This window comes from Rhinichthys klamathensis, unplaced genomic scaffold (assembly GCF_029890125.1).
Source record: "Rhinichthys klamathensis goyatoka isolate OS25496 unplaced genomic scaffold, OSU_Roscu_1.1 h1tg000262l_1, whole genome shotgun sequence".
NCBI lineage: Eukaryota > Metazoa > Chordata > Actinopteri > Cypriniformes > Leuciscidae > Rhinichthys > Rhinichthys klamathensis.
This window is the reverse complement of record NW_026606783.1, coordinates 1,764,022-1,788,248: the sequence shown is the minus strand read 5'-3', so window position 1 is coordinate 1,788,248 and position 24,227 is coordinate 1,764,022. Positions and strand designations below refer to the sequence as shown.

Below are 24,227 nucleotides of genomic sequence, written 5' to 3'. Positions count from 1 at the left end.
CTCAGGGAACGAGGGTTACCATATGTAACCGAGACGTTTATAACCATTGATATAAAGTACTGAACAAAGAACAAGAAAAAAAAGGTTCCAAATTCCAAACAGGATATTAAATCATGTTCTACCAGTCAAAATTTTGGATACATTATACATTTGTTTCTTGTGACCTTAAAACACTTTTGATCTAGGCTTGTGAATAGAAGCTTGACTATAGTTTTGAAGGAACATCCTACTTCTACACTGTTTGAAGAAGCTAAATTATGAGAAAACATTTGTTAAAAAGATGCTATTCCAAACCTGTAAGGCTTTCTCTCCTCTGTGCACAAATTGTAGTTTTCTGTTTACCTCAAAAATGACGTTTGAACCATCTGATATTTTCAATTCCCACAACAGGTTGCAAAGTCAACATATCTAATGAAGAGAAGCCAAATCCACACCTGGAACACTTAATAAATGCATTCTGGAACTATATTGCCCAAGCAGTGCATACTACTGATGAAACTTCACAGATGATAAGGACAACCCAGCTGGGACAAGAAGTCAAGTAAGTCATTTTTATCAGCAATATTATTTTTATTATAATTAGAAATATTTTCTTTTACCAAACATAAATTACACCTTTCCCCCTCCACATCCCCACACTAGACTAACACAGACTCCTCCATCTGAAGATATGATGACCAAAATCACAGAGGAGACTGAAGTGTTGAGGGAGCGTTTGGGCCAGGACCTGAACACCCTGAGAGACAAACTGGAGCCCTATGCCGACAACCTCAAGAGCCAGATCCAGCAGAGAGTGGAGGAGCTCATGATAGCCATGACTCCATACAGAATCCCTGGATTCTGAGACCCTGAAGGCCACTCTGCTCCAGAAGAGTGAGGAGCTGAGAGGAAACCTGGAGCAGAGCGTGAAGGAGCTGCAGGCTCAGCTGGAGCCCTACACTGATGAAATCATGGAGAATGTGGACCAAAATCTGCAGGAAATGAAAAAAATCTTTTGCTACATCAACTGAAGACCTCCAGTAACAGATTTAATCTGCAAAGTTATTTTTGAGTTTTCATATTTTTGAAATATATTTCATATTTTATATTGTTTCTAGCTTTTGTCCTTGTTATTGCAACAATAAAACATCTGTCATATTTTATTATTTGTCACTAATATGTAAAAGATAAGTAGAAAATGTGAAGATTTTCTACAACTGTTTCATTTGAGGTTGACTTTTCACTTCAGGCTTGTTTTTTTAATAAATGCTGATGTACTCTTAGCACATGATAAATGTTTTGCATCTTGCAGGAAGTGATAAGATCTTTTTTAATGTAAACAATTATTAATATATATATATATTGATAAAGGGTTAACTAACCCATATAGCGTCACTAGTGGCAGTGCTATAGTGGTGAGAAATGCATTATTCCACTCATCTCTCATTCAAATTAGATTATAGATAGGCCTACTTCTCATCAACTTTGGTGAAAATTAACTATATGATAAAGTGACAAATTATTTTCCTGTAGTTTAACCAGCCAAATATTGTTATTGAATAATTAAACAGATTTCTGTTCTTTTATCCCTGGAGTTCTGATCATGACAGTTCCATGGGATACAGAATCAGTTTATGTGGAGTCTATTTCCTTCTAAACACTTTATGTATTACTTAATAAATGGCAAATTATTATCATTTTTAATAAAGTTAACACCTAGAATTAAAGCTAAAAGACAAGAGTAAAAATACTTAATACCAGCAGACACAGAATCAAGAGGCTTTGGGTGATGTGTCAGATCTTATCAGGGTGTGCAGAACGTCTTTCATCATTTGTTGTTTTATTAGCTCAAATGTTCAAATTTGGGGCTCTGTCTGGTTTTAGTCCCTAATATGGACCTTAAATAATTGGATTTTTCTGGATAACTCAGTTTAGGCTTTAACATTTTAACTAAATTAATGTTTCCATTATGTATACTTTTCTTGTTTGTTTTAGGGAGTAGGGGAATTCTAGTTAAACTTCCCTTTAATGACATCTGTGTAATGTTAAGTGCTAAGCCAAATGAATATTTTATGTATTTTTATTTGGTCCAATTAAAACTTCATCAAAAAACGACGTATTACTGCTTTTAAAGACAAAGTTCCACTGTTACCATTATCTGTGCCGAATCTGAAAGTCTGTGTGGTTGAAGGTACAGTCAGGGCATTATGATGTGGAGTAGTGACAGCAAGGCACTACCCACTGGACTTTGGGTTTCCACTATGGCAATCACCTCCCTATGCTATATAAATACAGATGTGAAACCGCAACCTTCACACTTGTTCTTCAGACAGGACAGCGTCAATCAAAACACACTGACACAGGTAAGAACTTTCACACTTTTTTGTAAATTCAAAATAGAGCACTATTTACATTTATGTAAAAGACAGAGGCATTCATTAAAAGTGTTTTTTACTTATAGACTAGAACTGAACACCATGAAGGTTCTTGTGGTTCTTGCACTTGCTCTATTTACAGGTGAGAAATTCAGAGAAAATTACTATATGAAAATGCTTTAAGGCTTGATAAATTTACAGAATCTATTAGCAATACCACGTTATCAAACTGAAATGCTCCATCAACAGGTTGCCAGGCCAGCCTATTCTCTGCTGATGAGCCCAAGCCACAGCTGGAGCAGCTGACTGATGCATTCTGGAGCTATGTTTCAAAGGCAACACAAACCGCAGAGGAAACCGTCAAGATGATCAGGTCTTCCCAACTGGGACAGGACGTCAAGTAAGTCAAGAATATTTACCTGCAGGACACTGTTATTTAGACTATTTCTTATGCCCTGATATGAAACTCAAATGTCCTTCTCCATGTAACAGTGCTAGACTGACCCAGAGTGCCGATGTGGCCAGCGAATATGCCGTCACCCTTAAGAAACAGATGGATCCTCTGGCTGAAGAGCTGATGACCAGAATCACCAAAGAGACTGAACTGTTGAGGGAGCGTTTGGGCCAGGACCTGATCACTGTGAGAGACCAGCTGGAGCCCTATGCCGACAACCTCAAGAGCCAGATCCAGCAGAGAGTGGAGGAGCTCAGGACAGCCATGACTCCATATGCAGAATCCCTGGATTCTGAGACCCTGAAGGCCACTCTGCTCCAGAAGAGTGAGGAGCTGAGAGGAAACCTGGAGCAGAGCGTGAAGGAGCTGCAGGCTCAGCTGGAGCCCTACACTGCTGAAATCAAGGAGAAGGTTGACCAGCGTCTGCAGGAGTTCCAGAAGACCGTGACCCCTCTGGCTGAGGATCTTCAGGCCCAGATTAGAGAGAGAGCCCAGATGGTCCAGCAGAGTCTCACACCCTACGCTGAAGACCTGAAGGAAAAGCTGGACCCCTACGCACAGGACCTGAAGGACCAGCTCACCTCCCTGTATGAGTCTTTCATCAAGAGAAATTAGATGCTTCAAAGACTTCTTACTTTGTCACTAACAGAACTGTTTTTCCTTCCATGAGAATTGTGACTCCAAAATCCCACATATCTCCCATAACCATGACCTAAATCATACTATTAGGCATCAACAAGATGTCTTACAGTTGATAGGCCAAACACTAATATATAGGATAACATATGTTGTTTACATCTTAACCATTCATCTATATAGATGCAGAAATGTTGCTCTCTTTCTGTAAAAACTGCTGTGTATTTATTTCAGTTTAGCAACTCTTTATTACCTCTGACAGAAAGACAAAAAATGTGTTGCTTCTTGCAAATTTATAAATGCCAAGTGTATAATTTGTCTTATTTATTAACAATAAAACACCTGCCATTTATTAACAATGTTTCTGAATATTATGTCCAACGTAGATCAGCATAGCTGAATTATCGTTCAAAATATATATGTTTTTCATCCAATTAAGTAGCACAAAATGCACAAGGCTAATATGACCTATTTTTTTTATAAAATCTCCAGACAAACAGGAGTTATAAATGGCCGTGTTATCTACCCATGAGAAGTGTGGCATTTGACACAATATATATATAATACTGTAATATTATATTATAATAATACTATACAGATTATTACAAAATTTTCTAAAAGTCTGTAGGAGTGATGAAAGATTATTTAAATAAAGCAACTCTATAACATATATGGATATGCAGAAATGATAAAGGTCATAAAGATTAGATATGGTTGAGAACTTTCCAAAAATGGACCTCTTCCAGTCACTTAGCTGTAATAATTATAGATCATACATTATGTTAATGTCTGTACTCCATTATCAGTGCTGACGCAGGTGTACGCAGTAACTCTTGGACCCGGTCCTTTCAAATGACATCCAGATCTGCACATCTTGTCACACAGAGTGTGTAGTCACAACAGATAAAAACATTCACTGGAGATTAAAATACATTCCCAATACTATTTAAATACAGATATGAAACAGTCATCACCACACTTGTTAATCACACAGTGTAAATTAAGTCATACTGACAAAGGTAAGAAGATACATTTACTATATACCAGTTTAAAAACTGTTTATATAAAATGTTCTACATTATATTAAATTGTTTAAATGAAAAAATGTGTTGTTATTTTACAGACTAAGCCCTGAAAACGATGAAGTCTCTTGTGATTCTTGCATTGGCTGTTTTTACAGGTTAGGCTTATAACCATTTATATAAAGTACTGAACAAAGAAGAAGAAAAAAAAAGGTTCCAAATTCCAAACAGGATATTAAATCATGTTCTACCAGTCAAAATTTTGGATACATTGTTTCTTGTGATCTTAAAACACTTTTGATCTAGGCTTGTGAATAGAAGCTTGACTATAGTTTTGAAGGAACATCCTACTTCTACACTGTTTGAAGAAGCTAAATTATGAGAAAACATATGTTAAAAAGATGCTATTCCAAACCTGTAAGGCTTTCTCTCCTCTGTGCACATATTGTAGTTTTCTGTTTACCTCAAAAATGACGTTTGAACCATCTGATATTTTCAATTCCCACAACAGGTTGCAAAGCCAACATATCTAATGAAGAGAAGCCAAATCCACATCTGGAACACTTAATAAATGCATTCTGGAACTATATTGCCCAAGCAGTGCATACTACTGATGAAACTTCACAGATGATAAGGACAACCCAGCTGGGACAAGAAGTCAAGTAAGTCATTTTTATCAGCAATATTATTTTTATTATAATTAGAAATATTTTCTGTTACCAAACATAAATTACACCTTTCCCCCTCCACATCCCCACACTAGACTAACACAGACTCCTCCATCTGAAGATATGATGACCAAAATCACAGAAGAGACTGAAGTGTTGAGGGAGCGTTTGGGCCAGGACCTGAACACCCTGAGAGACAAACTGGAGCCCTATGCCGACAACCTCAAGAGCCAGATCCAGCAGAGAGTGGAGGAGATCAGGATAGCCATGACTCCATATGCAGAATCCCTGGATTCTGAGACCCTGAAGGCCACTCTGCTCCAGAAGAGTGAGGAGCTGAGAGGAAACCTGGAGCAGAGCGTGAAGGAGCTGCAGGCTCAGCTGGAGCCCTACACTGCTGAAATCATGGAGAATGTGGACCAAAATCTGCAGGAAATGAAAAAATCTTTGGCTACATCAACTTAAGACCTCCAGTACCAGATTTAATCTGCAAAGTTATTTTTGAGTTTTCATATTTTTGAAATATATTTCATATTTTATATTGTTTCTAGCTTTTGTTCTTGTTATTGCAACAATACAATATCTGCCATATTTTATTATTTGTCACTGATATGTAAAAGATAAGTAGAAAATTTGAAAATTTCTACAACTGTTTCATTTGAGGTTGACTTTTCACTTCAGGCTTGATTTTTAATAAATGCTGATGTACTCTTAGCACATGATAAATGTTTTGCTTCTTGCAGGAAGTGATAAGATCTTTTTTAATGTAAACAATTATTAAAATATATATTGATAAAGGGTTAACTAACCCATATAGCGTCACTAGTGGCAGTGCTATAGTGGTGAGAAATGCATTATTCCACTCATCTCTCATTCAAATTAGATTATAGCTAGGCCTACTTTCTCATCAACTTTGGTGAAAATTAATTATGATAAAGTGACAAATTATTTTCCTGTAGTTTAACCAGCCAAATATTGTAATTGAATTATTAAACAGCTTTCTGTTCTTTTATCCCTGGAGTTCTGATCATGACAGTTCCATGGGATACAGAATCAGTTTATGTGGAGTCTATTTCCTTCTAAACACTTTATGTATTACTTAATAAATGGCAAATTATTATCATTGTTAATAAAGTTAACACCTAGATTTAAAGCTAAATGACAAGAGTAAAAATACTTAATACCAGCAGACACAGAATCAAGAGGCTTTGGGTGATGTGTCAGATCTTATCAGGGTGTGCAGAACGTCTTTTATCATTTGTTGTTATATAGGTCAAATGTTCAAATTTGGGGCTCTGTCTGGTTTTAATTTAGTACCTAATATGGACCTTAAATAATTGGATTAATAACACTTTATGTATTCCTTAATAATGGCAAATTACTATCATTGTTAATAAAGTTAACTCCTAGAATTTAAAGCTAAATGACAAGAGTAAAAATACTTAATACCAGCAGACACAGAATCAAGAGGCTTTGGGTGATGTGTCAGATCTTATCAGGGTGTGCAGAACGTCTTTCATCATTTGTTGTTTTATTAGCTCAAATGTTCAAATTTGGGGCTCTGTCTGGTTTTAGTACCTAATACGGACCTTAAATAATTGGATTTATCTGGATAACTCAGTTTAGGCTTTAATATTTTAACTAAATTAATGTTTCCATTATCTATACTTTTCTTGTTTGTTTTAGGGAGTAGGGGAATTCTAGTTAAACTTCCCTTTAATGACATCTGTGTAATGTTAAGTGCTAAGCCAAATGAATATTTTATGTATTTTTATTTGTCCAATTAAAACTTCATCAAAAAACGACGTATTACTGCTTTTAAAGACAAAGTTCCACTGTTACCATTATCTGTGCCGAATCTGAAAGTCTGTGTGGTTGAAGGTACAGTCAGGGCATTATGATGTGGAGTAGTGACAGCAAGGCACTACCCTCTGGACTTTGGGTTTCCACTATGGCAATCACCTCCCTATGCTATATAAATACAGATGTGAAACCGCAACCTTCACACTTGTTCTTCAGACAGGACAGCGTCAATCAAAACACACTGACACAGGTAAGAACTTTCACACTTTTTTGTAAATTCAAAAAAGAGCACTATTTGCATTTATGTAAAAGACAGAGATATTCATTAAAAGTGTTTTTTACTTATAGACTAAAACTGAACACCATGAAGGTTCTTGTGGTTCTTGCACTTGCTGTATTTACAGGTGAGAAATTCAGAGAAAATTACTATATGAAAATGCTTTAAGGCTTGACAAATTTACAGAATCTATTAGCAATACCATGTGATCAAACTGAAATGCTCCATCAACAGGTTGCCAGGCCAGCCTATTCTCTGCTGATGAGCCCAAGCCACAGCTGGAGCAGCTGACTGATGCATTCTGGAGCTATGTTTCAAAGGCAACACAAACCGCAGAGGAAACCGTCAAGATGATCAGGTCTTCCCAACTGGGACAGGACGTCAAGTAAGTCAAGAATATTTACCTGCAGGACACTGTTATTTAGACTATTTCTTATGCCCTGATATGAAACTCAAATGTCCTTCTCCATGTAACAGTGCTAGACTGACCCAGAGTGCCGATGTGGCCAGCGAATATGCCGTCACCCTCAAGAAACAGATGGATCCTCTGGCTGAAGAGCTGATGACCAGAATCACCAAAGAGACTGAACTGTTGAGGGAGCGTTTGGGCCAGGACCTGATCACTGTGAGAGACCAGCTGGAGCCCTATGCCGACAACCTCAAGAGCCAGATCCAGCAGAGAGTGGAGGAGCTCAGGACAGCCATGACTCCATATGCAGAATCCCTGGATTCTGAGACCCTGAAGGCCACTCTGCTCCAGAAGAGTGAGGAGCTGAGAGGAAACCTGGAGCAGAGCGTGAAGGAGCTGCAGGCTCAGCTGGAGCCCTACACTGCTGAAATCAAGGAGAAGGTTGACCAGCGTCTGCAGGAGTTCCAGAAGACCGTGATCCCTCTGGCTGAGGATCTTCAGGCCCAGATTAGAGAGAGAGCCCAGATGGTCCAGCAGAGTCTCACACCCTACGCTGAAGACCTGAAGGAAAAGCTGGACCCCTACGCACAGGACCTGAAGGACCAGCTCACCTCCCTGTATGAGTCTTTCATCAAGAGAAATTAGATGCTTCAAAGACTTCTTACTTTGTCACTAACAGAACTGTTTTTCCTTCCATGAGAATTGTGACTCCAAAATCCCACATATCTCCCATAACCATGACCTAAATCATACTATTAGGCATCAACAAGATGTCTTACAGTTGATAGGCCAAACACTAATATATAGGATAACATATGTTGTTTACATCTTAACCATTCATCTATATAGATGCAGAAATGTTGCTCTCTTTCTGTAAAAACTGCTGTGTATTTATTTCAGTTTAGCAACTCTTTATTACCTCTGACAGAAAGACAAAAAATGTGTTGCTTCTTGCAAATTTATAAATGCCAAGTGTATCATTTGTCTTATTTATCAACAATAAAACACCTGCCATTTATTAACAATGTTTCTGAATATTATGTCCAACGTAGATCAGCATAGCTGAATTATCATTCAAAATATATATGTTTTTCATCCAATTAAGTAGCACAAAATGCACAAGGCTAATATGACCTATTTTTTTTATAAAATCTCCAGACAAACAGGAGTTATAAATGGCCGTGTTATCTACCCATGAGAAGTGTGGCATTTGACACAATATATATATAATACTGTAATATTATATTATAATAATACTATACAGATTATTACAAAATTTCTAAAAGTCTGTAGGAGTGATGAAAGATTATTTAAATAAAGCAACTCTATAACATATATGGATATGCAGAAATGATAAAGGTCATAAAGATTATATGGTTGAGAACTTTCCAAAAATGGACCTTTTCCAGTCACTTAGCTGTAATAATTATAGATCATACATTATGTTAATGTCTGTACTCCATTATCAGTGCTGACGCAGGTGTACGCAGTAACTCTTGGACCCGGTCCTTTCAAATGACATCCAGATCTGCACATCTTGTCACACAGAGTGTGTAGTCACAACAGATAAAAACATTCACTGGAGATTAAAATACATTCCCAATACTATTTAAATACAGATATGAAACAGTCATCACCACACTTGTTAATCACACAGTGTAAATTAAGTCATACTGACAAAGGTAAGAAGATACATTTACTATATACCAGTTTAAAAACTGTTTATATAAAATGTTCTACATTATATTAAATTGTTTAAATGAAAAAATGTGTTGTTATTTTTCAGACTAAGCCCTGAAAATGATGAAGTCTCTTGTGATTCTTGCATTGGCTGTTTTTACAGGTTAGGTTTATAACCATTTATATAAAGTACTGAACAAAGAAGAAGAAAAAAAAGGTTCCAAATTCCAAACAGGATATTAAATCATGTTATACCAGTCAAAATTTTGGATACATTGTTTCTTGTGATCTTAAAACACTTTTGATCTAGGCTTGTGAATAGAAGCTTGACTATGAAGGAACATCCTACTTCTACACTGTTTGAAGAAGCTAAATTATGAGAAAACATATGTTAAAAAGATGCTATTCCAAACCTGTAAGGCTTTCTCTCCTCTGTGCACAAATTGTAGTTTTCTGTTTACCTCAAAAATGACGTTTGAACCATCTGATATTTTCAATTCCCACAACAGGTTGCAAAGCCAACATATCTAATGAAGAGAAGCCAAATCTACATCTGGAACACTTAATAAATGCATTCTGGAACTATATTGCCCAAGCAGTGCATACTACTGATGAAACTTCACAGATGATAAGGACAACCCAGCTGGGACAAGAAGTCAAGTAAGTCATTTTTATCAGCAATATTACTTTTATTATAATTAGAAATATTTTCTGTTACCAAACATAAATTACACCTTTCCCCCTCCACATCCCCACACTAGACTAACACAGACTCCTCCATCTGAAGATATGATGACCAAAATCACAGAAGAGACTGAAGTGTTGAGGGAGCGTTTGGGCCAGGACCTGAACACCCTGAGAGACAAACTGGAGCCCTATGCCGACAACCTCAAGAGCCAGATCCAGCAGAGAGTGGAGGAGATCAGGATAGCCATGACTCCATATGCAGAATCCCTGGATTCTGAGACCCTGAAGGCCACTCTGCTCCAGAAGAGTGAGGAGCTGAGAGGAAACCTGGAGCAGAGCGTGAAGGAGCTGCAGGCTCAGCTGGAGCCCTACACTGCTGAAATCATGGAGAATGTGGACCAAAATCTGCAGGAAATGAAAAAATCTTTTGCTACATCAACTGAAGACCTCCAGTACCAGATTTAATCTGCAAAGTTATTTTTGAGTTTTCATATTTTTGAAATATATTTCATATTTTATATTGTTTCTAGCTTTTGTTCTTGTTATTGCAACAATACAATATCTGCCATATTTTATTATTTGTCACTGATATGTAAAAGATAAGTAGAAAATTTGAAAATTTCTACAACTGTTTCATTTGAGGTTGACTTTTCACTTCAGGCTTGATTTTTAATAAATGCTGATGTACTCTTAGCACATGATAAATGTTTTGCTTCTTGCAGGAAGTGATAAGATCTTTTTTAATGTAAACAATTATTAAAATATATATTGATAAAGGGTTAACTAACCCATATAGCGTCACTAGTGGCAGTGCTATCTAGTGGTGAGAAATGCATTATTCCACTCATCTCTCATTCAAATTAGATTATAGCTAGGCCTACTTTCTCATCAACTTTGGTGAAAATTAATTATGATAAAGTGACAAATTATTTTCCTGTAGTTTAACCAGCCAAATATTGTAATTGAATTATTAAACAGCTTTCTGTTCTTTTATCCCTGGAGTTCTGATCATGACAGTTCCATGGGATACAGAATCAGTTTATGTGGAGTCTATTTCCTTCTAAACACTTTATGTATTACTTAATAAATGGCAAATTATTATCATTGTTAATAAAGTTAACACCTAGATTTAAAGCTAAATGACAAGAGTAAAAATACTTAATACCAGCAGACACAGAATCAAGAGGCTTTGGGTGATGTGTCAGATCTTATCAGGGTGTGCAGAACGTCTTTTATCATTTGTTGTTATATAGGTCAAATGTTCAAATTTGGGGCTCTGTCTGGTTTTAATTTAGTACCTAATATGGACCTTAAATAATTGGATTAATAACACTTTATGTATTCCTTAATAATGGCAAATTACTATCATTGTTAATAAAGTTAACTCCTAGAATTTAAAGCTAAATGACAAGAGTAAAAATACTTAATACCAGCAGACACAGAATCAAGAGGCTTTGGGTGATGTGTCAGATCTTATCAGGGTGTGCAGAACGTCTTTCATCATTTGTTGTTTTATTAGCTCAAATGTTCAAATTTGGGGCTCTGTCTGGTTTTAGTACCTAATACGGACCTTAAATAATTGGATTTATCTGGATAACTCAGTTTAGGCTTTAATATTTTAACTAAATTAATGTTTCCATTATCTATACTTTTCTTGTTTGTTTTAGGGAGTAGGGGAATTCTAGTTAAACTTCCCTTTAATGACATCTGTGTAATGTTAAGTGCTAAGCCAAATGAATATTTTATGTATTTTTATTTGGTCCAATTAAAACTTCATCAAAAAACGACGTATTACTGCTTTTAAAGACAAAGTTTCACTGTTACCATTATCTGTGCCGAATCTGAAAGTCTGTGTGGTTGAAGGTACAGTCAGGGCATTATGATGTGGAGTAGTGACAGCAAGGCACTACCCTCTGGACTTTGGGTTTCCACTATGGCAATCACCTCCCTATGCTATATAAATACAGATGTGAAACCGCAACCTTCACACTTGTTCTTCAGACAGGACAGCGTCAATCAAAACACACTGACACAGGTAAGAACTTTCACACTTTTTTGTAAATTCAAAAAAGAGCACTATTTGCATTTATGTAAAAGACAGAGATTGTCATGAACTGCTCGGTGGAAACAGACAGAGGTGATCCAAATGCAGGCTTTATTGAGAGGACAATCCAGAAACAGGTACGAGAGAACAGGCAGATGTCAAAACCAGGTGAGCAGTCCAGATCAGCAAACATATAATGCAAGGATGAGGCAAACGGGAAGACCAGAAACAGGCAGGGAGTCCAGGAACCGTGAAACTAGGAAACACTAAGGAACTAGGAAAACGCTTAGGATGCAGTGAGACACATACAATACTGAGCCATGAACCAAGGGAAAACTCAGGCTTAAGACAGGTGCGCTAAACAAGATAATCAAACACAGGTGCATGAAATCAACCAAAATCAGTCCAGGGTGAAACCTAAAGGAAACAATAAACTAGGAAGGAGTGCCCCCCAGAGGCTCAAGCGGGCACTCCAGCCGCAGATCGTCACAGAGATATTCATTAAAAGTGTTTTTTACTTATAGACTAAAACTGAACACCATGAAGGTTCTTGTGGTTCTTGCACTTGCTGTATTTACAGGTGAGAAATTCAGAGAAAATTACTATATGAAAATGCTTTAAGGCTTGACAAATTTACAGAATCTATTAGCAATACCATGTGATCAAACTGAAATGCTCCATCAACAGGTTGCCAGGCCAGCCTATTCTCTGCTGATGAGCCCAAGCCACAGCTGGAGCAGCTGACTGATGCATTCTGGAGCTATGTTTCAAAGGCAACACAAACCGCAGAGGAAACCGTCAAGATGATCAGGTCTTCCCAACTGGGACAGGACGTCAAGTAAGTCAAGAATATTTACCTGCAGGACACTGTTATTTAGACTATTTCTTATGCCCTGATATGAAACTCAAATGTCCTTCTCCATGTAACAGTGCTAGACTGACCCAGAGTGCCGATGTGGCCAGCGAATATGCCGTCACCCTCAAGAAACAGATGGATCCTCTGGCTGAAGAGCTGATGACCAGAATCACCAAAGAGACTGAACTGTTGAAGGAGCGTTTGGGCCAGGACCTGATCACTGTGAGAGACCAGCTGGAGCCCTATGCCGACAACCTCAAGAGCCAGATCCAGCAGAGAGTGGAGGAGCTCAGGACAGCCATGACTCCATATGCAGAATCCCTGGATTCTGAGACCCTGAAGGCCACTCTGCTCCAGAAGAGTGAGGAGCTGAGAGGAAACCTGGAGCAGAGCGTGAAGGAGCTGCAGGCTCAGCTGGAGCCCTACACTGCTGAAATCAAGGAGAAGGTTGACCAGCGTCTGCAGGAGTTCCAGAAGACCGTGATCCCTCTGGCTGAGGATCTTCAGGCCCAGATTAGAGAGAGAGCCCAGATGGTCCAGCAGAGTCTCACACCCTACGCTGAAGACCTGAAGGAAAAGCTGGACCCCTACACACAGGACCTGAAGGACCAGCTCACCTCCCTGTATGAGTCCTTTGTCAAGAGAAATTAGATGCTTCAAAGACTTCTTACTTTGTCACTAACAGAACTGTTTTTCCTTCCATGAGAATTGTGACTCCAAAATCCCACATATCTCCCATAACCATGACCTAAATCATACTATTAGGCATCAACAAGATGTCTTAAAGTTGATAGGCCAAACACTAATATATAGGATAACATATGTTGTTTACATCTTAACCATTCATCTATATAGATGCAGAAATGTTGCTCTCTTTCTGTAAAAACTGCTGTGTATTTATTTCAGTTTAGCAACTCTTTATTACCTCTGACAGAAAGACAGAAAATGTGTTGCTTCTTGCAAATTTATAAATGCCAAGTGTATCATTTGTCTTATTTATCAACAATAAAACACCTGCCATTTATTAACAATGTTTCTGAATATTATGTCTAGTAACGTAGATCAGCATAGCTGAATTATCATTCAAAAAAAAAAAAAAAATTTGCACTCAGAAAATGCACAAGGCTAATATGACATATTTTTTAATAAAATCACCAGACAAAACAGGAGTTATAAATGGCCGTGTTATCTACCCATGAGAAGTGTGCTATTTTACACTATATACTGTATAATACTCAGACAGATTAATACAATATTTCTAAAAGTCTGTAAGAGTGACGAATGATTATTTAAATAAAGCAACTCTATAACATAATGGACATGCAGAAATGATTAAGGTCATCTCAACTGATTTCTTGTAACACATAATAAAGATTAAATAAGGTTGAAACTTTCTAAAAAATGACCTTTTAGTGATATGTAGAAGATTGCCATGTCCAATTCAGAAGAAAAAAAAACCCCATGAGTTTAATAATTCACACTGTTGATTATGCTAGACTATGTGTTGTGGACCTTAGTGGTCATCTGGTACTAAATGTGAGTGCAAAATTATTCTAATAAAATACATTCCCCCGGTTTCACAGACATGGCTTAAGTCTAGTCTCAGACAAAAATGCATGTTTGAGCAGTTTTAACTGAAAGCAACCTGCACTGACATATCTGAAAATATGTCTGTGCCATAGTTGTGTCTCAAGATGCACACCGGTAACGTTTTTTTATAAGGCAATTTTATAAAAGCTACTTAAATGCTTCAAATGAACTAATCCTGGCTTAGTCTAAGACCTGTCTGTGAAACCAGACCATTATGTATTATAATACAATATGTATAATAAGTGACTGATTAAAAACAACAGTTAATTTTATCACATCACATATTTGAAAAGGCTCAGCCACCCTTGCCTCCTTGGACCAGTGGCAATTTATGAGTGGGATTTCTTGTAATCCTTTAATAATTTTGACTATTCAAAATTCAATATTTTAAATATTATACATGTTCCACTCATCTCTCATTCAAATTAGATTATAGGTAGGCCTACTTCTCATCAGCTTTGTTGAAAATTAATTATATGATAAAGTGACAAATTATTTCCTGTAGTTTAACCAGCCAAATATTGTATTTGAATAATTAAACAGCTTTCTGTTCTTTCATCCCTGGAGTTCTGATCATGACAGTTCCATGGGATACAGAATCAGTTTATGTGGAGTCTTTTTCCTTTTAAACTATGACTTAATAAATGGCAAATTATTATCATTGTTAATGAAATGAAATGAAAATGAAAATTAGCCCATGATTTACTCACCCTCAAGTCTAGGATAGGTGTTTGACATTCTACTATGAAGATATTTTTGGTGCAAAACTGCTGAATGTGTATCAATAAATTTGAAGTCACAGAGAGAAATGTTTTAAGAGTTGCAAACTTGTAGACTTTTTTTTTTATCTTCCACAAACACAACACAACAGTTACACCTTCTCAAATTCTTCATTGCAGGTGCACAAATCCTATTCTACAAATCACAAATTAAGAAACTCGTACGCTCACATTTTTGCTACAGTTGCTGCAGTGAAAATGGTGCAAAAGGCATTTACATACCTGCATCAAAAAATGTGAAGTCACGGAGAAATTTTGCTCATCTGCAAATCAGTATTCATCCAATGAGAGTTGCACACTTGTAGAATATTTTCTCACAAATGTCTTGTATATTTTTCTAGCACAAACACAAGTACATAACTACAGCTGCTTGAATCTGCTGCGACGAATCTCAAACACTGTTTTTCGCTTTCAAGTGACAAGTTTCGCGCGCTCTCTCTTTTGCACCAAGTGCACCGCGAAATGTGGTGCAAAAGTGAGTTGTGCATCTGTAGAGGCAGTGGGCGGAGCCTACATGAATATTCATGAGTTCCCCGGGCATGCGCGTGGAACTGCTCATTCTAGTTCACGCTCCTCGTTTCTCAGCAGGTTTAATGGATTATTTGGATTGGTACTCAGTACCGCCACTTCCAAATATAGCTCTTGAGCGTACCGCCACTTCTCCGTGCGCCCAGAACGTGCTTTTTGCGTACCGGTACGCTCATTTGCACATCTGTTTTAATCCTTTGGCTGCGCTGCCGCTTTTCAGAGCTCCCTTCACAATGCATGCCTCCTAATTCGTCCCACCGAGAGCAGAGACTACATTACCCATACACCCTTGAGTTTTACAAGTGAAAAGCGCATGCGTCGCTTTTGCCGCTGTCAGTGTTAGCCATAGATATCCATAATAAAGGCCTTTATTATGGATATCTATGGTGTTAGCTCCTCGGTCTGGTTAAACCCCGCGAAGGTCCGTGAAGACTTAAGATTGTGTAATGACGTAGGGCTAGCTCATTGGTCGCACGTCAGAGGCGCCCGCGCCATTGGATGTGCAGTTGCCGCAGTACAGCCTATGAGCGAGCCAGATGCTCAATGTGTTTTACATATAAGCTTCATTAAATCAGAATCAGAAAAGGAGTTTCCCTGCACATTCACTATATAAAATTCACTGGAGGAAAAAGTTTGCGTGGCCGTCGTCAGATTTGGAAGTCACTCAAAAGGCTCTTTCGCGGTTGTGGCTTCAGTCGACTTCAGTGAGGCGCGGTGGTTTATGGGATGAGTAGGCCTAGTTCCTTCGCTCGGAAATGAAAATATGTACACAGTCTTGTACCTTTGATTTTATTTGGATTTTCTCTTCGTTTTTTCACTCGAAATTATGTTGTATGCTTATGAGTTCAGCCGTAGCTGGTTATCCTCAGACATGCTCTAAAACTCTTTAGATACGGTTTTTCCAAAACGTCAATGGGAGAAATGAATGGGAAATTTACTTCCGGCACCGAAGCTCTCTCGGGCTGTGGGCGGGACTGTGATGCTCCCCAGACAATAACATTTAATTTTGTAACAGAATAAAAGTTTTTTTTTTTTTACAAATGTAATTTTACTCTGTTTATTAATGTTTTTACTCAACATTTGTGCAGTTTTTGGAGGATTTATGATATCTTTTAAATTTCTATAAATACATAAATATTTATTTAAATAGGCTTTTTACAACAACAAAAAAAACAGCATTTTATGTCAAATTCACTTTATAAAAGACCCAGATTTCTAACTTTCATTCATGGAGATAACATGGATAATTTTACATGGTTTAATGTAAGATTTTTGGCCATTATTTGGAAAATGCAGTTTTAAAATAAAATAAAAATCACTTTAACCACTAGATGGCTATAGAGCTTCACTAAATGCTATTTCACTAATCAAAATATATATTTTCACAAGTTTTTTCCAGTTGGATTCATATCCACATTTTGTACATTTTATTTATGTTCAGTATAGCTCTTTCTAAGGGTATTTTTTCAATACCATTTTGCACATTTATTTATGTTCAGTAGCTCTTTCTAGCTAAAGCAAATCCACAAACTAATAAAAGGATTTATTATTTTTTATAAGGTCGTCTGTTGACTGCTGTTTAGATAAAACCCCTTCAATATAGTTGTTGTTACCTCAGGGGAGGAGGGGAGTCAGCAAAAAATAAATAAATAAATAAATAATAATAATAGAGTACCGCCACCTCTTTTGGGCCACTTAAAGCACTGTCTGTGGGCTAACACTTTATGTATATATATATATATAAAATATATCATGCGTTATATAAATGCGTTGCTTTAATTATACAAAATTGTATGGACAAAAGTGGATAAATTACATACAATTAGGTTACTGTAAATGAGAAACAAAAAAGCACTTAACATTATTTTACGGAATATAATAAGCCACCAATTTGATGTTCTAAAAAAAATATTTACAAACTACACTAGGCCTACTGGCAAAATAATGTAACAATATTATTTTTAATGTTTTGATTGCAAGGTGTGCTTGTGCTGGGTTTTGATATAATCAGTGTTGGGAACGTTACTTTAAAAAAGTAATTAGTTATAGTTACTCACTACTTGTTCCAAAAAGTAACTGAGTTAGTAACTGAATTACTCTATAATAAAAGTAACTCGTTACCAGGGAAAGTAACTATTTGCGTTACTGTAAAAAAAAAAAAGTTGCTATATGTCAAAGAATTTTGATTTTTTTTTAAGCAGTTTTCACAAGTCAGTTGAAATGAGTAGAACAGACAGGTGTTTGTACATAACTTTCTATATTTATTGCACGTCGACACGACAGACAGCAAGAGGTTTATCCTGCACTTTACTTCACTGCACTTATTAACCCACCTCCTCACTAGCTGTGTGAGCCAGGGGTGCGTTCGGATTACACAGTTTATTCAATCAATACATAGTAACGCACAAAAACGCACTCGCGATTTTGTCACGAGTCATTTTGTACCCACCAGTTTTAGAAACAAATAAATAAAACATCTCTAGTTAACTAGCAAATATGTCAAATAGACGTTTAGAAGATGTCAGTTTAACATGCATTCTAAATCATTACATCTTAAAGACATCTTCTAAACGTCTATTTGACATCTGACAGGAAACGTCCTATAGACGTCTTGCAGATGAGCAAACACTCTTAAAAATACGTCTTCCAGATGTAAATATAACATCAAATAGACTTGTGCTATCTGGGTTTAAGACATGACACACGGACCCATTATAGTATTTTAAATAGCCAATATACTTGTCTTTCAGTGTTGGGAAGGACACTTTCAAAACGTATTTCGTTACAGAATACAGAATATATGCTCAAAAATGTAATTTGTAACGTATTCCGTTACATTACTTAATCTGAGTAACGTATTCTGAATACTTGGATTACTTCCACATTGAATTGCCATTTATAAGTGTAAGAATGCGGCCATTAAATCCTGCTTACAAAACAGGCCTATTCTGGTGGTTGCAGTGATGCGGTGGTGACGCGTTCATGTAACATAAGGGTGGCTCTGCCAATAAAGCACCTAAAAGCTGTCACAAAGAACCGGCAAAAGTAATGATTATGAATATGTAAAATTCACCAAGGAGATATTTTAATTGTTTATTAATAAAGAAGTGTTTTCTTTGTCAGTGTCGACTGCAAAGATGAAGTTGACGATGCTGACTCGCGATCTTCGCAGTAGTGCACATTTCATACGGATTACATAAGCAGAGAGCAGTCTGTAGTCTGTTTTCTTTCGTTTTGAATTGTTATGTTTAAAAGTAGACATGTCTGTGAGGCAAGTAGGCTACCTTATACTGAGTTTTGGTTAATTTATGAGTCAAGCTCCAGTTCACGCGCCGGCGCTTCCATTTCGTGATTATCTATCGTCTGCTATATTTACTTCTTATTTATTAAATCCAGGCAATTGGTTGATGAAACATTGATTAAAATTAAGATACAATTAATACAAAACGAAATTCAATTTAAAGAAAGGGGTTGTGCTTTCTGTTTGATGTCTCTGTGAAAGTTTTAGAGCATGCCGCTTTCAGAGCGGTCACGTCCGTAGTGGAGAACTGTCACGTCCGAAACGTTTTTACCTTATAACCACGTTTTACCACGTTTTTCCTCGTAAATGCGAACACTAAAAATCATAAATGCGAACACTAAAAATACAATGAAATAAAATTAATATTTTATGTTCTGTGGAGACTGAGAGCCAACCCTTATTCATCTGGTGGGTAGTATTACTTTGGTTTGCGCAGTGTAATTCATAGAATTACAACAAAAAAAATTTTAGGCCTATATAAAATCCAGCCCGCCAAAGTGGCTTGTGAGTGACTGCGTTACACGCCACTGCTGAAATCCACCCGCATTTGGCGGGTTGGCGGATGTTAATGTCAAGCACTACTGTTCAAAAGTTTGGTATTAAGGTTCTAAGGTAAGGTACCTCTAAGGTACCAAGACTACATTTATCTAAAAACAGTAATTTTGTGAAATATTTTTATCAACTGTAAAAAAAATTTATAATATTGTGATGGCAGAGCTCATTTTACTCTTGATTTCAGTGTCACAGAAATCATTCTAATACTGATTTGCTGCTCAAGAAACATTTCTGATTATTATCACAGTTGAAAATGGTTGTGCTGCTTAATGAAGTGTGGAAATTGACCTTGCCTGCTATAAAAGTATAACATTTCTTAAATCATAGTGATTCCAAACTTTTGTCATGCAAATCTTAATTGATGAAAATGCCAGAATGTCATGTTTTTTTAACATCGATCAAAGTTTAAAGGTTTCATTTTTCAAGAGTTCAAGTCAGAAGTAGATCATGCTTTTGCATCATTCATTGATCATCATTGTGTATCATCCAGGCACACAGAGCAACATAAGGTCAAAGAAAGAACATGACAAAGAGAAACAGTGTAGGGTGCAAAATGATTATTTGGACACTGATATGGTTGTGGAGTTATTTCCCAGAGATTATTGGCAGATATGACAGAGTTGTAAAGCTTCATAAGGTAAGGTATCAGAAGAGCTTAGCAATAAATAAATTGAATGGTATGGTTCATGTATGTTTAGGAATATTCTATATCTGCTCTTCTGTTGGAAGTAAGTGTTGCTGTAATCATTCAGGTGTTCTGGAATTTTTGGTTTTACGGTAAAAGTGGAACCTTAAACCTTGTGATATTTTTTTGAAAATGTATATTTTGTTTGTAAATTAAAAAAATATATTAAAGTGACATTCAACAAATGATAACAAAAGACAGTTTAAAGCATTGCAATGTACAGAGGAAAAGCACAACGAAATGAACGAGTTGAAGTTTGCTGTGCTTTAGGCCTACACAAAGTGAATGCCAGCAATCATTTAGTCATTAATGAATGCACACAACGTGCAAACTAATAAAAACATTATGAACTTTATGAAATGATACACAATTGTATTTTAAGTTCGCGCTGAAACTATATTTACCTTTCGTAAAATAATGTTAAGTGTATTTTTTCTCATTTACAGTAACCTAATTGTATCAAATGTAATTTATCCACTTTTGTCCATACAATTTCGTATAATTAAAGCAACGTATTCATGCTTGTGTTTGGTCTTAAATGATTTGGCTTATTTAAATTAACAAGAATTTAAGAACAATCACACCATGATATATTTTATATACGTATATATACAGTAGGCCTATATATATATTTAAAAAGTGTTAGCCCACAGATACATTTATGAGGGTTTATTTAATTTACTGCAATCAACAAATGATAACAATTAGTAAAAGCCACAGTTAAAGCTTTGCAAGGTGCAATTTATACACGAGTTGAAGTTTGCTGTACTTATATAAAATAGGCCTACACAAAGTGAATGCCGGCAATCATTCAGTCAGTGACGAATTAATAAAAACATTATGAACTTAACAAAACGATACACAATTGTAGTTTAAGTTCGTGCTGAAACTATATTTATTTATTTTTTTTAAATAATCCATTAAACCTGCTGAGAAATGAGGAGCGTGAACTAGAATGAGCAGTTCCACGCTGGGCTTCTTCACGGTGCACTTGGTGCAAAAGGGAGAGCGCACAAAACTTGTCACTTGAAAGCAAAAAACAGTGTTTGAGATTCGTCGCAGCAGATTCAAGCAGCTGTAGTTATGTACTTGTGTTTGTGCTAGAAAAAATATACAAGACATTTGTGAGAAAATATTCTACAAGTGTGCAACTCTCATTGGATGAATTAACATACTGATTTGCAGATGAGCAAAATTTCTCCGTGACTTCACATTTTTTGATGCAGGTATGTAAATGCATTTTGCACCATATTCACTGCAGCAACTGTAGCAAAAATGTGAGCATACGAGTTTCTTAATTTGTGATTTGTAGAATTGGATTTGTGCATCTGCAATGAAGAATTTGAGAAGGTGTAACTGTTGTGTTGTGTTTGTGGAAGACAAAAAAAAGTCTACAAGTTTGCAACTCTTAAAACATTTCTCTCTGTGACTTCAAATTTACTGATACACATGCGTGGCTATTCTCTACAACTACAAATTTCACTGTCACAGGCGTTCAGTAGTTTTGCACCAAAAATATCTCCATATTATTCTTCTTTCAGACTAATACAATCAGAGTTATTAAAAGAAATGTCCTGGCTCCTCAAAGATTTATAATGTTGCTGTATCTGTTTTGAAGTCCCTAAAAGTGCATCTATCCATCATAAAAGTGCTCCACGCGGCTCTGGGGGGTTATTAAAGGCCTTCTGAAGCGAAGCGATGCGTTTGTGTAAGGAAAATATCCATATTTGAAACTTTATAAAGTAAAATAACTACACTGTAAAATATTTCACAAGATATTACTGTAATATTTCACAGTAAATTACATTATTACCATTTCACAGGCTTTAACTTTGTTATTTCACAATATAATACTGTTTTTAGTCTGTGAAAATAATGCAGACGGGGCTATTACAAGAAACTACAGTGAATTCCATCTTTTTCGTGCTGCAACTGCGTCATCTGAGCTCTCTGATCTCCTCAGTGGTCTCATTCGATGGATTCAGCGGTAAGTGTTTAGATGTCAAACTTTGTCAATTTGATGACTGTTTATGATAGTGCATGTCATTTAAAAGTATGAACCAAATTAGTGCATGTTATTTAAAAGTATGAACCAAATTAGCATTAGTTGTAGGTTCTGTTGTCATGGTTTTGTAACTTAGCTGGAGCAGACTCGCGTAGGTTTGAGCGCAAATTTGAATGAGACATTGGTTGTAGTGTTAATTGTACCATAAGTTAGTAACTGTGAGACTTCACGTTAGCTACACCGTTGAAAATTTAACTTTAGCTTTGCTTAATGCTATCTTAGTTAACTTACTCTAACAGCGTTCTCTCTTTTCCCACAGCATTTTTCTACAGTGACCCCCGGGAAATAAAGTTTATAAGGTAAGCTGTGGCCTTAATGTGGGTATTATGACAGTTATTATCAACTAAATAAAATATAGTGTTGTAGATTTGAGCAAAGGTGGAATAAATTCATCTCAAATTAGTAATGTTAGCTGGGCTTCTTCATAATTTTCTCCCCTGCTGTGTGTGTGAAACGGAGCAGCCATTGTCTGTCTCGTCAACAGAATAATGAAGTGCGTTACAAAACAACTGGATGCTTTTATTGTGAAAAAGATATAGGAAATTAAATGTGTTTATCACTGAATTAGTGAAGCTTCGTTAGCTGTGCTATTCTACAGTAAAAACAGGTCGACATCTGGAGATATTAGGAGACATTTTGTCCATGATCGGGTAGCTAATAATTGTAGAAGGAAGAATACTTGCAGAAACAGCCATAGGGAGATGGACAGGCAACAGGCTCTTACTCCTTCCTCTGCAAACTGTACATGTAAATGATGTAAATTGTTGTGTGCAAATGCTTTGCCTGGGTAAATCACACACCTCTACTTTGTTGCAGGATTATTCTTGACTGTGTGTTTGTGATGGAAATGTTTTTCAGTTGCTGTTGTTAAAGTAAATTTACAGTCAAACAATTAACAGTGTAGCTTCCGGCCAAACAAACATACGGATTGCACTTAAAGGAGCATTTCACCCGTGGGAACATTAATCTTTATTGAAAGTGGGTTATATATGTAGTCGAAATGTAAAATAAATTTCGAATTTGGTGCCTTCTTGACCGAGAAAAGACAGAAAGTAACTTTAGGGCGCATTTGTATGAAAGACAACAACTCACACAAAACAGCTCCGCAAGCCACTCCCACTAATCCAGAACAGCGCCTATGAGGTATCCGCCTATCAGAGAAATCACTCTTCCGTCTACAAGGCTAGCTACCACCAGAGCTTGCAATTCATTTCACACAAAAGTTCTAGTTAGTTGGCGAGCTCATTAGTGAATTACTCCTCATTTGTATTTCTTTTGAAATGGTGAATTATTGCATGATACCGGGATGTTCAGTCAGAACATATGCGGTGCGAAACTAGGATAGTTCACAACACAAACGTCTGTGTCCTTGTGTGATTCAGAGATTTCGTCCAGGAGAAATTGCCATTGTTAAAATTCTTTGCAGCAGACGGACTCTATCTCTATGTCCATAGGCGCACAGTGAGAGCACAGGCTTATAGACTAAAACTGAACATTACCAGTCCGCCCAGCTCGAGCCAGTCCGGGCTCCTCGTCCGCGACAGGCAGCCGCCTCATGTTCCTCCATTAGCCTCAGCTGCTATTCGCTATATTGCGGCTCGTAAAAGTAGCCACGGACATCTGATTTGAACATCAGACTTTCGAAATCCTCTTCTTCCATATCAGATAGAGTACATTTCGCCATTGTCGTAACTTTACATCTCTGGCTCCACAGCGCCTGTTAGCTTAGCTTCCAAACAAGACGGAGGATATTGCTTTTAGTTTCAGAAAGTGAAGTCCCACCCACTGATCTGTAATAGGTCTGTAGCGTGAGTGGGTCCCACCCCCTGGGAAA

At 36.8% G+C, this 24,227-nt stretch overlaps 5 protein-coding genes and 1 pseudogene across 5 annotated transcripts; all 6 read left to right on the top strand.

The window, feature by feature from the left end:
* The first annotated feature begins 421 nt into the window (after positions 1-421).
* Positions 422-1,565, top strand: LOC130101789 (apolipoprotein A-IV-like; annotated as a pseudogene).
* An 876-nt stretch (positions 1,566-2,441) lies between these two features.
* On the top strand, positions 2,442-3,803 carry LOC130101771 (apolipoprotein A-I-like). The gene is made up of 3 exons (XM_056267621.1): positions 2,442-2,496; positions 2,604-2,754; positions 2,847-3,803. The coding sequence occupies exons 1-3, from the start codon at positions 2,457-2,459 to the stop codon at positions 3,421-3,423; spliced, it is 768 nt and encodes a 255-aa protein (XP_056123596.1). The 5' UTR covers positions 2,442-2,456; the 3' UTR covers positions 3,424-3,803.
* Positions 3,804-4,352: 549 nt separating this feature from the next.
* LOC130101784 (apolipoprotein A-IV-like) lies at positions 4,353-5,620 on the top strand. Its single transcript, XM_056267632.1, is given in 4 exon segments — positions 4,353-4,463; positions 4,568-4,624; positions 4,978-5,128; positions 5,230-5,620. Coding segments are annotated over 3 exon segments (582 nt in total). The 5' UTR covers positions 4,353-4,463; positions 4,568-4,584.
* Positions 5,621-7,116: 1,496 nt separating this feature from the next.
* Positions 7,117-8,648, top strand: LOC130101779 (apolipoprotein A-I-like). The gene is made up of 4 exons (XM_056267627.1): positions 7,117-7,187; positions 7,286-7,341; positions 7,449-7,599; positions 7,692-8,648. Exons 2-4 carry the CDS (start codon positions 7,302-7,304, stop codon positions 8,266-8,268), a joined length of 768 nt encoding a protein of 255 aa, XP_056123602.1. The 5' UTR covers positions 7,117-7,187; positions 7,286-7,301; the 3' UTR covers positions 8,269-8,648.
* Positions 8,649-9,407: 759 nt separating this feature from the next.
* LOC130101783 (apolipoprotein A-IV-like) lies at positions 9,408-10,512 on the top strand. Its single transcript, XM_056267631.1, has 3 exons — positions 9,408-9,466; positions 9,813-9,963; positions 10,065-10,512. Exons 1-3 carry the CDS (start codon positions 9,424-9,426, stop codon positions 10,453-10,455), a joined length of 585 nt encoding a protein of 194 aa, XP_056123606.1. The 5' UTR covers positions 9,408-9,423; the 3' UTR covers positions 10,456-10,512.
* A 1,439-nt stretch (positions 10,513-11,951) lies between these two features.
* Positions 11,952-13,716, top strand: LOC130101781 (apolipoprotein A-I-like). Its single transcript, XM_056267629.1, has 4 exons — positions 11,952-12,025; positions 12,559-12,614; positions 12,722-12,872; positions 12,965-13,716. The coding sequence occupies exons 2-4, from the start codon at positions 12,575-12,577 to the stop codon at positions 13,539-13,541; spliced, it is 768 nt and encodes a 255-aa protein (XP_056123604.1). The 5' UTR covers positions 11,952-12,025; positions 12,559-12,574; the 3' UTR covers positions 13,542-13,716.
* Positions 13,717-24,227: the final 10,511 nt, after the last annotated feature.